Genomic DNA, 14,332 nt, shown 5'->3' on the forward strand with positions numbered 1-14,332 from the left:
ACAGACCCCAGTGTGTGATGCTCCCCTCCCTGTGTCAGTGTGTTCTCATTGTTCAACACCTGCCTATGAGTGAGAACATGCGGTGTTTGATTTTGTGTTCTTGTGTCAGTTTGCTGAGAATGATGGTTTCCAGGTTCATCCATGTCCCTACAAAGGACACGAACTCATCGTTTTTGATGGCTACATAATATTCCATGGTGTATGTGTGCCACATTTTCCCTGTCCAGTCTATCATCGATGGGCATTCGTGTTGGTTCCAGGTCTTTGCTATTGTAAACTGTGCTGCAATGAACATTTGTGTGCATGTGTCCTTGTAGTAGAAAGATTTATAATCCTTTGGCTATATACCCAGTAATAGGATTGAGGGATGTGTTTTAAACATTAATTTGCAGTACAGTTATTTTGTTTATGTTACTGATCAATGGTAGAAACCATTCACAGTTTCTGGTATCCCACTCTTATCTGGGGAGAAGAGGAAGTCCTTTTCATCAGAACTGTGTTCACTCAGCATAAGGAAAATGTTGGTAAAAATCTGAAGCAATCCTCAGACATATTAACAAAACCATCCCCAGTCCCTCTGCAGTCCCCCTGTAGCCACCAGGGTCAGTATCTGCAGGGCAGCTCTCAAATACCCCTTTATCTAGTTCTAGTGACATCAGTCGCTAAAAATGTGATCAGCTTTTGGCAGATATCACCTTAAATGCTGGTGTCTGTCTAAGTCCCTAGGAGGAAATTCAGAGCCTGGAAATCAGATCCACTTTGATGAATGTCAAAGATTTTGAGAAAGTGAAAAACTCCACAATGACAGCTCACACCTAGCAGCTAGGCCAGAATTTTCCCAAGAAACATCAGAGCTCTTCCTGGAATATAAAGAGGCAAGGCCACAGAATGACTCCACATAGCAGAGGTGTTGCTATGAGAAGTGACACTGTCTGTCCAAAACAAGACAGTGACAAGGAGACTCAACAACAGAAACAGCTAAACAATCCACTCCTGCCTAACACAAGTGACAACTGCTTCTATATCAAGGACTTCAATCTCCCTTCCTCCTAGATAAATGTTATTAAGGTAGCTAGTCATAATTGCACCCACTTACAGACAATATTCAATCCAGACTGACCCTCTCTTCCTCAAATCCTCTTTAGAATCAGAAAGCAAAACCCCAAGTGCTACAATAAGCCCATTTCAACTCCCTCTTCATGCAACACCCCATGGTTCCTCTGCAGTGGCTGCTAAATCTAACTTCTTATCATTACAGGTGCACAAGTGGTGGTCTTTTGCTCATGAGCTTTAACTCGCTGTCAGCGTCTGCTGCTTTGGAGCAGGCCAGCGCTGATTTCTACTCCTGAAAAGTGCCCTGGCTTCCTTTGAAGAATTAACTCTATTCATTGGATGCCAGTCTAGGAAGGCTCATATCTGGGCTTCTTGTAGGCCAAGGTCAGTCACGTGCCTTAGCTTGAACATGAGATACCCCTCTCTGGGATTTGAAACCTGAGTGAGAGGCACAGCACCGGGGATGGTGTCCAGGCTGGACTGGCCAGGTTGTGAGACCACTGCTGTGCTTCCTGCTTCCCAATCCTCTAGTCCTGTACATTCCCAGCCAAGGTCCTCAACTTTCCCATCAACACAGTAACTCCTTTCACTTAATTGAGCTGGGATCAATTTTGCTCTTGCTTTTCAGCAAAGACTGTGGAGATGCACAGCTGTCATCTGAACAGTGGCACTCACTCTCCACCTGAGCAGAGGAGCTCATTCTGCATCAGTGGGTGAAAATGTCTTGCGTTGATTCACTCCTGGGGCTGGGGCTGGGGCTCTCAGGCCCCAGGAGTTTTGTTTCCACAATTGTATTAACTTGGAAAGTGTGTTCTTTGGTCTGATTGCATGGTCACCAACAACCACTGATTTTAAATATGGGCTCTCAAACACTCTGTTCCCCATCATCAGACACCAGATCCTTGCCACTGAGAAACAACAGCTCCCATTTGAATGAATGCCTTGACAATGAGCTTTATCCACAATGGGGAGTTGGTTAACAGGAGGTGGTCTCTCTGTACATGAAGAGTATGTGTGTTCTGACAAAATCAAATCAGCAGCCCTGTAAACCCACAGACCTCACAGGCTCAGTTTGACCCACCAGGGAATGCTGCCACCCTCCATGGCATTTCTGTGACAACTGCCACCAGCTACCTCCGCTGGACATCAAACAAGCACTAAGCTGTGTGCACTGGGTCTTTGCTCAAATGTCCTTTTTAGTAGGGTGATGTGATCCAAAGGGGTTTCAGGCTAATACACAGAGACCAGGAAAGATTATGCTATTGTTCATCTCTTCCTTCTGTCATGTTGCCAAGCTCTGGTGCCCACCTATGTCCAGACTGGGCCCTGCTGTCATGTTTGAGGGCAGAAAGCAGAGGCTCTGTCTGTGCCTGGGAACCCTTGAGTTAGTTCCCCGAGTCAAAGCACCTCCCATTGCCTTTAGAACTGCTCAGAATGTTCCTTTGCTTGTACTCAAGAGCAATTGTGTTGGAAATTCGGTGTGGTGGAGTAGCTACACCACAGACTGCCAGAATGTGACTCATGACCCTGGGCAAGTTACCCTCTCTACACCTCACTTTCCCCATCTGAAAATAGGAATAATAATAGGACATACCTCATAGGGCCACTGTGACATTTAAATGCATTAATAGATAATAAATTCCATAGGAATTCCACTTACATTCTTACCACTTATGAAGAATTATCTAAGCCTTAGCTGTTTTTACAACAACTTTAGAAAGGATGCTTTATTGTCTGAGCGTAATATTTGTAAGCCCTAGAATTTCTCAGGGGTTGCCAGCTTCTTTGAACATAAAAGGAAATTGGGGCATTAGCAAACTGACACAGCAATGGATCTTGGTCTAATGGGTATTAGGTGCAGAGATTCTGTTTGAAAATTTTCTGGGTTTCCATACTGTAAACTCTGTTTTGTGAGTTAACTCTGTGCCATTTTGAAATTTTGCAAATCCCTCTCTCCACACATAGGCGCTAGCATGTGAACTCCACAAGGACTGGGATATGTGTCCCATCAATGCTCTATCTCCACTCTCTGGAATGGTGCTTTGAGACATAGTGGACGCTCAGTAAACATCTGTAAGCCAAAAATGCAAATACTCACCTTTTGTCTAAGTGAACACAAGAGTTTTTGAAGCGTTCTTTGGTCAACAGTACCTGAATTTTCACAAGACCTCAGTGTACTTGGCAAAGCATTTCACAAGTAATGGGCAAGGCATCCAGCATTTCAAGTGAAATTCACAGAGCATTCTACTGGACAGTGCTGTTCTAAAGATGCCATGCTTCTGCTGAAAATTTGCAGCATTGCGATTCTTAAATCGTGGAGTTCTCAAAAGCCAAAGAGATTGAGTGCATTTTTGGAAAATGAACTCCTTAAGGACAGGGCATGAGTTGATGCAACTGGCTCTGCATTGGGACAGTGCCCTCATTGGAACATTGGGACATTGGGACAGTGCCCTCATTGTCCCGGTGCCCTCATTGGGACAGAGGCCCTTCATGGTTTCTGATGATGGTGTGGGCTCCCGAAACTAGGCTCTCAGGTGCCCTGGTCCCCAACACAAGCATTAGGAATAACCAGAATATTATCCCCGGGACTAGCATGAAACAGAGGCCCAGGCACAGATGCTATAATATTCTGTACCTACCAGGTCAAGCATCAAGAGGTCCACACCTTGCCCCATGGAGAGAGCCACCAGAGTTGCACTACCATACAGCACATAACCTGCAGCCACAATACTGCGGCCAGGCTGCAGGGCATCCTTTTCAGAAGGCTCATCCTCTGAGGTCTACGGAAGAGAGGAGAGAAATGCCATGTGTTATTGTTGTCTCTGAGAGAACACTTTGCAAGGGGCCTGGTCTTCAGATCTCCTTGAACCACTGAAGGAAGCACCATTCTTAGAATTTTAGGCTGCTGCAAATCTATCCAGGGAAAATGAGTGGCCATGCTGCCAACAGTTCTAGCTGAGCCATGGCAAAGGCCGTCCTTGGATTTCTCCCTTCCTGTTTTCCAAATGCATATGTCTGTAGCCTGCCAAGAAAAGCACTTCCTGATGCTAAAACCATAGCCCTTCTTCATCATAAGCCACATTCCCAAGCCACAATACTCAACTCAGATCACTGAGCTGAGCGTGTGGTGTCTCACTCTACACACTCAACAGCCCTTTGAGAAGACAGCACCATCACCTCCGTGGTTCAGAGGAAGAACCCTGAGAACAAAACTACCTGAGATTCACAATCTACTGCAGCTGCATTGACTGCACAAGTCACTCAACAGCAGGAAGCCCTTACTGACTTTCTCTCTGACTCTGTGGATGCTTCTTCTCACTTCCTTCTCTTCCCCCAGCTCTTCTTCCTCGGATTCCTTAAATGTTGGTGCTCCTTCTGGTACTTCTCTAGCCCCTGGTGCATCCAACCAGTGCAAAATGATTCTTCCTCAGCCTCTTATCCCAAATGGGGGCTCTCAGCTGCTACATTTGTATTGAGTTGCCCCACCTCCCACCACACACATGCACAAACACACACATGCACACGTATTTGATGAGGTCAAGGTTATATTCATAGATTTGTGATTCAAACTGGCCCAATGTGAGCCTCTCCTCCAGAAATCTGGAATGGGAGTACAGCATTGTGGTGATGTAAATGTAGAAGCCTTGTAAACCCAAATGTTCCCGCCACCATGTTCTGACCTCATGGTCTGGTCTTCCGGTGCTAGATGCCATAGCACTCAGACCTGCTTCTCTGAAGCTCCCAACACATTTTCATTCATGGGCTTAGTGTCTGACTTGCCCATGTACCAAGTACGTGATACTTGCCACCAGGTAGACTGTGAGCAACCTGGTGACAAGTACCAACTCCGGCTTGTTTATGTCTGTTTTTCACCACCTAGCACAATCTGGCCCATGGTCATTGCATTTCATTCACACACACACACTCACACAGGCATGTGAGTTTATACACACACACATATATATATATATGCAGACATGTAGTGATTTTCAGCATAGGAATCCTATATACATTTTTTAGATTTATACTATTCCATTTTTTGAGTGATTGTAAATAGCACATATTTAAAAATGGAATTATAACTATGAATTATGTTATTGCTAATATATAGAAATCCAGTTGATTTTGTATCTTGATCTTGTATCCTTGCTAAACTCACTAGTTCTTGGACGTGATTTGGGTTTTTGTTTGCAGGTTTCTTGGAATTTTCTATATAGACCGTCATGGCATCTGCAAGGACAGTGTTGTTACCTGCTTTCCAATCTGTATGCCTTTTATCATCTTCCTTGCCTTATTGTGCTGGCTACGACTTTCAGGACCACATATGTTGGGTAATCGTGGTGAGTGGGGGCATCCTTGCCTTGCTACTGCTCTTACAGGATAAGCATTCACTCTTTCACCATTAAATATTTTGTAAGTTGTATATTTCATGCCTTGCTTATTTTTCTATCAGGATATTCATCTTCTTGTTTATCTTAATAGCACTTTATATATAAAGGATATTCATGTCTTGTATATGTCACAAATATTTTCTTCAATTGTCATTACCTTCTTATTTTATTTATGGTGCCTGTTTTTGCAGTGTGGTTTTAAAATTAAAATGATTCATGACACTCCATATTGTTTTCTTCTCTTGTCTCTATGTTTAGACTGTTTCTCCTACATCAAGACAGGATGAGACAAATATTCTTTTCTTTCTGGTTTTATTCCCCACCTCTCCACCAAACACATCAACCCATCTGTAATTTATTTCTATGCATAGAAAAAAATGAAAGATTCAGTTTTTCTATTGTCTCATACTGTCCTGGGATTTCAAAAACCCAGTTTATATCAGCAATCTTCATTGCCATGACACCTTTCTCAGCAGATTTTATAGTAATTTGCAAATGATTTAGTGCTGTCTTATATTTTTTTCTACACCAATAAATACCTGAGTCCATCAAATATGTGGTGCTTCCTACCACAACTTTGTGGTAAAATTAATAAAAATTGCAAGAGCTCCATATATTTGGTGGTAGAAATCATGAAATGTGGAATTTTTTCCTTTTTGTTGAAGTATGAATCATATAGCAGAGCACACAAATCTTAATGATACTTTTTGATAAATTTTTACAAATGTATAATATACACTTATGTGTATTTATAGAATTTTTACATAACATCCAGATCCATTTACATAACATTTCCAGCAACCTAGTGGACTCTAAGCCTAGCAAACCCAGGCCGAGTAGTCTCTTCTAGTCACTATCACCTCCTGCCAAAGGTAACCTCCAGCCTCACCTTTATTGCCAAATCTAACTTCATCTGGTTTGGAACATCATATAAATGAGATGATGCTGCATGTGTTCTTTTGTATGGCTTATGATTTTCAAGTTTATTTCTTTGAAATTTTACGTATGTTGTTATACATAGGAGTAGTTTGTTCTTTTTCATTGCTGTGTAGTTTTCTGTTGTATGAATATATCACAATTCATTTCTCCATTCTCATGTTGATATGCATTTGGATTTTTCCAGTTTGGGGCTATGATGAATAATCTCTACATCTCCAGGAGGACACAAGCACTCCTTTCTTCTGTGTGGATCCCAGGAGTGTCATTACTTGGTCAAAGTTTGCAAATACTTGTTTAGCATTAGTAGGGGATATCAAATGTTTTCCAAAGTGTTATAAGATTTGATAGTCCCACCAACAAGGTATAAGAGTTCCAGTTTCTTTGCCAACACTTGGTATGCTTAGTCTTTTTAGATTTAGCCACTCTGAAAGAGGAGAATGATGTCTCACTGTGGTTTTAACTTCCATCTTCCTAACATAACTGGACAGCTTAACTTCAACTTCATTATATGTTTCAAAATATTTTTTCTCTTTCTTGGGTTTCAAGATATAACCTTGAAGCAAACTGCAGAAGGCTTCTCTCTACTTTTTTTTTTTTTTTTTTGAAATGGAGTCTCACTCTGTTGCCCAGGCTGGAGTGCAATGGCATGATCTCAGCTCACTGCAAACTCTGCCTCCCGGGTTCAAGCAATTCTCTGCCTGAGCCTCTGGAGTAGCTGGGATTACAGGCACCCGCCACCACACCTGGCTAATTTTTGTATTTTTAGTAGAGATGGGATTTCACCATCTTGGCCAGGGTGGTCTTGACCTCCTGACCTCATGATCCACCCCCCTTGGCCTCCCAAAGTGCTGAAATTAGAGGTGTGAGCCACCACGCCTGGTGTACAAGTCTTTTCTCTTACTTTAAAATAGACTCCCTTTATCACCACATACACTCCCTACACATTTATCTAACTGCATGCTAGTATCTATTATATGCCTTCTTAGAAGTTTAAGGAGCTAATCTTGAGACAGACAGACCAAGCATGGAGACCCAGCTGCAAAATTCCAGAGATTACTTCAACGTGGCTAGTTAACAACTCAGCCATTATTGAGATGATGTCAGCCTGAGGTCCAGGTGACTGGGGCCCAAGATAGTGACAGAAACAAGACACACAGATCCTGTACTCAGCACAATGCTTGCATGCCCTCTTATCAAGTTTTCCTTTTTTATAAATCCCTGCCTTCTCCTGAAAAAGTCAAAATGGTTGCTTTGGATGGGAATTCGGCCACTTCCTCTTTACTAATTGTGGTTGATAAAGTCACTTTCTTTCTACCAGGCCTCACTCTCATTAATTAGACTCTGCAGGCAGCGAGCATGTGGACCCACATTCAGTTACAATTTTAGCAGCCTATACAATGTGCTCTGGGGGCCTGAGCCCACGGTCTGGTTTCTATCAAACAGGGCCGAGGGTGGCCTGTGGGTTCTACCTGCTTGTGCCTAGCTGACCCCTTGGCTGGAGTGCTAGGGAGTCACCTGCAGTGGCCTAGATGCTTTTGTCTTGGGGATCCTCTCCTTCTCTTCCTGCCACAGAGACTGTGACTGCCACCTCCAGTGTTTCTCTGGTGCAATAAAAGTGACCTTTAGAGAAGTGACAAACTTTTAACTTGATAATTTTAAACTTGGGAACTTGGTGAGTTAGTCAGAGTGCATTCGACCACCATCTGTCACTTTTGGGGTGTCACTGGGGCTCTGCTATATTTAGACTTGACTGCTAATGACACCATTTGAGCATTTTATTCATCTGTACTTGTATTTGTGGCACCCTTGGGGCTTTGCTGGGTTCAGGCTATTCCAGGGATGGTGGGAGAGGGCATTGGAAACTGAGGTGAGGGATTTGGAACTCTATCCAGCCCTCCCTCCCCCCCACTTCTTCCAAGTCATCTTAGAGCCACCTACAGCCTTACTTCTCTTGGCCAAAAGCACCCATAACTCCTTCTGGCTGGAAACAGTTCACCTTGACTGGTGATTGGAAAGGTGGGAAGGGCTTATCCTACACCATGTAGGTCTGGGGTGCTGAGACTCTCCCTGACAGCAGATTAACCAGGGGGGTGAGGGTACTGACCTCATCCCTTGCAGTGGCTGGAAGGCAAGCCTCCCCTCCTTCCTTTCTCTTTCCTCTTCCTTCCTGTAAAATGTGACCTTTATCCTCTACATCTCTTTCTTTTCTTTTTCTCATTTCCTGTCCAATCCAGAGGTTCAGCCTCGAAGGAGAAAAAAAAGTTTCCAATGTCACGGCCTCTGATTTTGTCATCTTCTTGGGACTGGTTACATATTCTGGCCCATTTTGTGCACATTTTAAACTGATGAGCAAATTACAACAAGAAAAATTCAGAGTTCAAATGGTTAACCTACACGGTGGAGTTAAGTAGAGTCTTCTTTAGCGCTCTATCTTCCTCTTTTCTGCCTGCTTTAAATTTGCTGTTATTAAGCTGCCGGTGCTAAGGTGAGACTCATTATTTATGGTATAAATAGAATATAAACAATGAAAACTCATTTGAAACCAAAGAGAAAAAAGGGGGTAAAAGAGACTTAAAAGGAAAAAATCCCAAACTGCCATAGAGACTGCTTTATCCAAAATTTGGGTTGACAGCTTTCCTTGGATTAGCTATCAGGGCAAACAAAGTTAGCCGTGTGAACAGCCTCCAATTTTGTCAGAAAAATAACTTGAAGCCTGCTATCTTTTATAGGTCAGTGAGTCTGTGATGCTGTCTCATGACTAGAGTTCTGAGATAGAGCTCTTAGATCTTTCTTTGTGTATGGATGTATACATGTTTAGATATGTTTATGTAATGTACACGTTACAGTTATGTTCTGTGTCATGTCTAGTGTGCTACCAAATTGGCTTATTAAATAAGTATTCATAAATTAAGTCCAAATGCTTTCCAAGTTCACAAGAATCTTTGATAAATAAAACTGGCTTCAAAAATTATTAGTAAAATAGGCCAGGCACGGTGGCTCACACGTGTAATCCCAGCAGTTTGGGGGACAGAGGTGGATGGATCACAAGGTCAGGCATTCAAGACCAGCCTGGTCAACATAGTGAAACCCTGTCTCTACTAAAAATACAAAAAAAAAAATTAGCCAGGCATGGTGGTGGGTACCTGTAATCCCAGCTACTTTGGAGGCTGAGGCAGGAGAATCATTTGAACCTGAGAGGCAGACGTTGCAGTGAGCTGAGATCACGCCATTGTACTCCAGCCTGGGCAACAGTGCGAGACTCTGTCTCAAAAAAAAAGTTATTAGTAAAATAAAAATAAAAATGCCTTCAGAATTATCAGCATACATTTGTACCTAAGCAAATAAATTTTATATTTGCCTCTGCTAAATGTTTCAAGTGTCAGGGTTTCGCACAAAGACTGTAATACTATGACCCAGCCAAACACAGAGTAATCTTGTACAACTTTTTTGGCAAATAAGACTAAATTAGGATTGTTAGTTCAATGAAAGCAAGTGAATCCTCTGAGTTACTGGCAAAATGCCCATGTGTTTAACTTTGAGGTTCTTATTTAGGCGTTCACCTAATGTTCAGACTTTAAAAATGGTTAACAGGGAAATATCTTTAAATAATAACTAACTTTGTATAACATCTGTTTTCAAAAAGAATCTAGATAAACTCAAGGATTAAAAAACTAAATACACATAAATGCAATAAATGCTTGTAAGTGAATTTTTTGTGTATTTTAAATTTTTAAAATTATTTTAAATAATAAATTTAATTTATTATTTAAATAATAATGCCTGGGTGAGACATTCAACAAGCATTTATTATTTAATTTAAAGTACTTAAAAATTGTTTAAATATATTTTATTGCACTTTAGGCTTTGGGGTACATGTGCAGAACATACAGGATTGTTGCATAGGTACACACATGGCAATGTGGTTTGCTGCCTCCATCTCTGTCACCTATAACTGGCATTTATCCCCATGTTATCCCTCCCCAACTCCCTACCCCCTGCTGTCCCTCCCCTAGTCCCTCCCAACAGCCACCATCATGTTATTTTCCAATTTCAAAAAAATTACAATACTTCCAATTTTTAAAAAATTACAATAAATTATGGGAATAATTTACAATAAAAATATGTGAAAACATGGTTCTAAAATTGTGAAATGACTTCATCTATAAAATGCTAACATCTGATAAACAGTTCAGGACTTCCTGCTTACTAAGTTTCTACTAAAATTTAAAGTTAGTAGAAATAAATGCTAATTACTATATAATTCTATAAATTGTATTCTTATTTTAAAAATAATTTTGACAAGGCACAGTGGCTCACACCTGTAATCCCAGCACTTTGGGAGACCGAGGTGGGTGAATCATGAGATCAGGAGCTCGAGACCAGCCTGGCCAACATGGTGAAACCCCATCTCTACTAAAAATTACAAAAAATTAGCTGGGCAATGGTGGTGGGTGCATGTAATCCCAGCTACCTGGAAGGCTGAGGCAGGAGAATAGCTTGAACCCAGGAGGTGGAGGTTGCAGTGAGCTGAGATAGCGCCATTGCACTCCAACCTGGGCAACAGTGCAAGATTCTGTCTAAAAAAAATTTTACATTTTATCAAAATAATTTCTATGTTGTTTTTATCAGGTTTTAATGGCTTAGAAAAACTGAGATCTAAAAGAGTTAAGGTTTGTACATCTGTATAACCTTTTGTATTGCCTTTTATTTGTGTATTTATTTATTTATTTATTTAATTGAGGCAGAGTCTTGCTCTGTTGCCCTGACTGGAGTACAGTGGCACAATCTCGGCTCACTGCAACCTCTGCCTCCTGGGTTCAAGTGATTCTCATGCCTCAGCCTCCCAAGTTCCTGGGCCAACACACCCAGCTAATTTTTGAATTTTTAGTAGAGACAATGTTTTGCCATGTTGGCCAGGCTGGTCTTGAACTCCCGGCCTCCAGTGATTCACCTGCCTCAGCCTCCCAAAGTGCTGGGATTACAGGTGTGAACCACTGTGCCCAGCCTGGATTGCCTTTTTAATCTTCCAATTATCACTCTGGTTAAATGAGTAACTGTTGTTTTACAATGACCTACAGTTCTGTTCAATTGTTTTGAGCCTTTTAGCATCTTTGACGTTTTCAAAATTGAATCCAAAATTAAGTTTCTGACTTTCTGCTGGGGTTTATCGAAGCTGTAAAAATTAATCACTGCAAGGTTTTAAAATCATCTTACAGCTTCTAGTCAGGTCAAAGACTCCAGTATCACTACCACCAGTCCCTTAATAAGATCCTTATCAGGTACTACTAACTAATGCTTGTGTAGTTAAGTTACAAGGCTTTGACTCCTGGGTGCACATATTTCACCTAAAGAAGGTATCGACTCCTGCCAGTATCTGATACTAAACTCGAGCCAACCGAAGCTTTGTCTCTGGATCCAGGCAAAGGTGACAATCAAAATCAACTGATTTAATGAGACACAAGGACAGCCTTGTATTCAAAACTGGTAAGATTAATATATTAATTTTGCCTCTATCTAAAGTAATATGATTTATTCTGTACCTTAATACTAAATAATTAAAATGCTTAGCTACCTATAAGCTTCCTTTTCCATCATTCTTAGAACTAGACTGGGCTTATGATCCTTTTCTTTAAAATATTACTAATCCTTCATATTTTGTTTTACCTCCAGAATTGAAATTGTTCAATCCCTCCAGGCCTAAGGACTATCCTGGAAGAAGTGATCACCTGAGATAGTAAGGGATAGTCTTGTGGAACCAAATTAATTAAGAGACTTCAAATCCAGGACGAACACACAGAGGCTTCAACAGCTGAACAAAATGCTTGCGTTTTGTGCAGCTAAGTGCTACTAGCCAAGCTCACAGTAGCTCAATGTATAAATCTGTAGATAAGTCAATTTGGTAACCTTGCCTTTTGGCTTTTGGTTTTGGCTCTTACATTGCTTAAAAGCAGTTTTCAGGTTAATGAGTGCCTGCCCACCTCCATTCCCATCTGACCTGGAACATTTAACTGGCTTTCAGTCTTTTGACTCCAAGTCCCTTGGCCACAGGGGTCCCATCGAGGGATATGATGGACCTGGGGCAGGTAACCATACCACCCCAGCATTCATATGGGACAGAATAAAAGCTTGGCCATCAATACTGCCTCTGGCATACCTTGACAAAAAAAAAAAAAAAAAAAAAGGAGAATATAAACTAAAATAAAATCCTAAGCCTCTCAACAGACTGAATGGACCTGCCTCTTGGCCAAAGGAAATCCCCAAAAGAACTGAAAAACTAGTTCAGGCCATGGCAGGAAGCAGGGGTCAAACATGCTTCCCTATACCTTCCCCTAGTTTTTGGAATTAGGCACAACTGAAAACCATAAGACTGACAAAATAGACTGTTTGTCACAATAAAACACCCAATTAGAAACAGGACCTAAGGCCACACCAGGCAAGGGTTAGTCATTCACTCCCGCACTTGAAGAGGAAACCATGTCCTGACTGCCGTCGGTTTTTCTTTTTCTCTAGCAGCCAAACAAGAACTGTCCTCAGGATAAGCTGACTAACCTCCAACCCCTTGTTCCAACAGCCAAGACCACAGCTGTAATTAGACAAGAGACTAATTTCAGTCCCCCTCTTGATAAAAGACCACCAAAATGGGCTAGGTTTGGCCAGTTTACAGAAAGCACGCACTGTGTGCATTTATGTCCTAGAAAGACCTTTTGATATGTAGGGCCTAAACGTAATACATTTAAATGTTAAGGCTCCTCCCCAAAATAAACATAGGTCATACATGCATATTTGTTCAATACACATATGTCAGGACCATCTTCATAAATATTCATAGCTCCTCCTATAATCTGTTAAATATGTATGTGTTTGTGTGTGTGTGTGTGTGTGTGTGTGTGTGTATATATATATATATACACACACACGTATATATAGTTTGTTTGTGTGTTTGTTTTGAGAGAGAATCTTGCTCTGTTGCCCAGGTTGGAGTGCAGTGGTGCATATAAGTTCACTGCAACTTCCATCTCCAGGTTCAAGCAATTCTCATGTCTCAGCTGAGTATCTGGAACCACACATGCCACCAATCCTCACTAATTTTTTTGTATTTTTAGTAGAGATGAGATTTCACCATTTTGGCCAGGCTGGTCTCGGACTCTGGACCTCAAGTGATCTGCCCACTTCGGCCTCCCAAAGTGCTAGAATTACAGGCATGAGCCACCATGCCCAGCCTGTTAAATATGTCTATTTGGCCAACCTGTCATTAAGCCCCACAGGAGCCCCAGACATGACTGACAGTGGGGACCTTGCAGTATAATTAAAACTAAATGCTGTACATACTTTCCACATAACTCCCAAAACATATCCTCAGCCCCACAAGACCCACAAAAGCAAACCAGCACTATGTCTTAATCCCACAGTGTCTTTAAGTCACATGGCTTTGGATATCCTAACTACAGCCCAAAGCAACACTTGTGCATTAATTAAGGCTGAGAGTTATATATGTACCAGATTATTCTCACAATACAACCCAAACTATACAGTCCTTAAATACCCATGTTTCTGCCATAGATTCCCTCTCTCAAGACTCTGTAACAACATGCTTTAGTCAACTTCCTAATACATTGAAGACTCATATTCAGTATAACTGGTACCCTGCTCATTGTTCTCTTTGGTTGCTATGGATTGTTTGTTTGTCTGTTTGAGAGGGAATCTTGCTCTGTCACCCAGGCTGGAATGCAGGGGCATGGTCTCCACTCACTGCAACCTGCACCTCCTGGTTTCAAGCAATTCTCAGGTTACAGTCTCCTGAGTAGCTGGAATTACAGGTGTGCAACATCACCCTGGCTAATTTTTGTATTTTGAGTAGAGATGGTGTTTTGCCATGTTTCCCAGGATGGTCTCAACATCCTAGCTTCAAGTGATTCACCTGCCTTGGCCTCCCAAAGTGCTGGGATTAG

At 41.6% G+C, this 14,332-nt stretch overlaps 1 protein-coding gene across 1 annotated transcript in view; it reads right to left on the bottom strand.

Annotated features, from left to right (window-relative positions):
- LOC135273122 (fructose-1,6-bisphosphatase isozyme 2-like) overlaps positions 1–14,332 on the bottom strand; it is a 41,657-nt gene that overhangs the window by 14,289 nt on the left and 13,036 nt on the right. Inside the window, exon 4 of the mRNA XM_064372045.1 lies at positions 3,693–3,833. Coding sequence (XP_064228115.1) covers positions 3,693–3,833 — 141 coding nt within the window. The remainder of the gene's footprint in view (positions 1–3,692; positions 3,834–14,332) is intronic.

The sequence above is a fragment of the Aotus nancymaae genome, unplaced genomic scaffold, assembly GCF_030222135.1.
Source record: "Aotus nancymaae isolate 86718 unplaced genomic scaffold, 86718_ANA_hifiasm-v0.15.2.pri h1tg000267l, whole genome shotgun sequence".
NCBI classification, from domain to species: Eukaryota; Metazoa; Chordata; class Mammalia; order Primates; family Aotidae; genus Aotus; species Aotus nancymaae.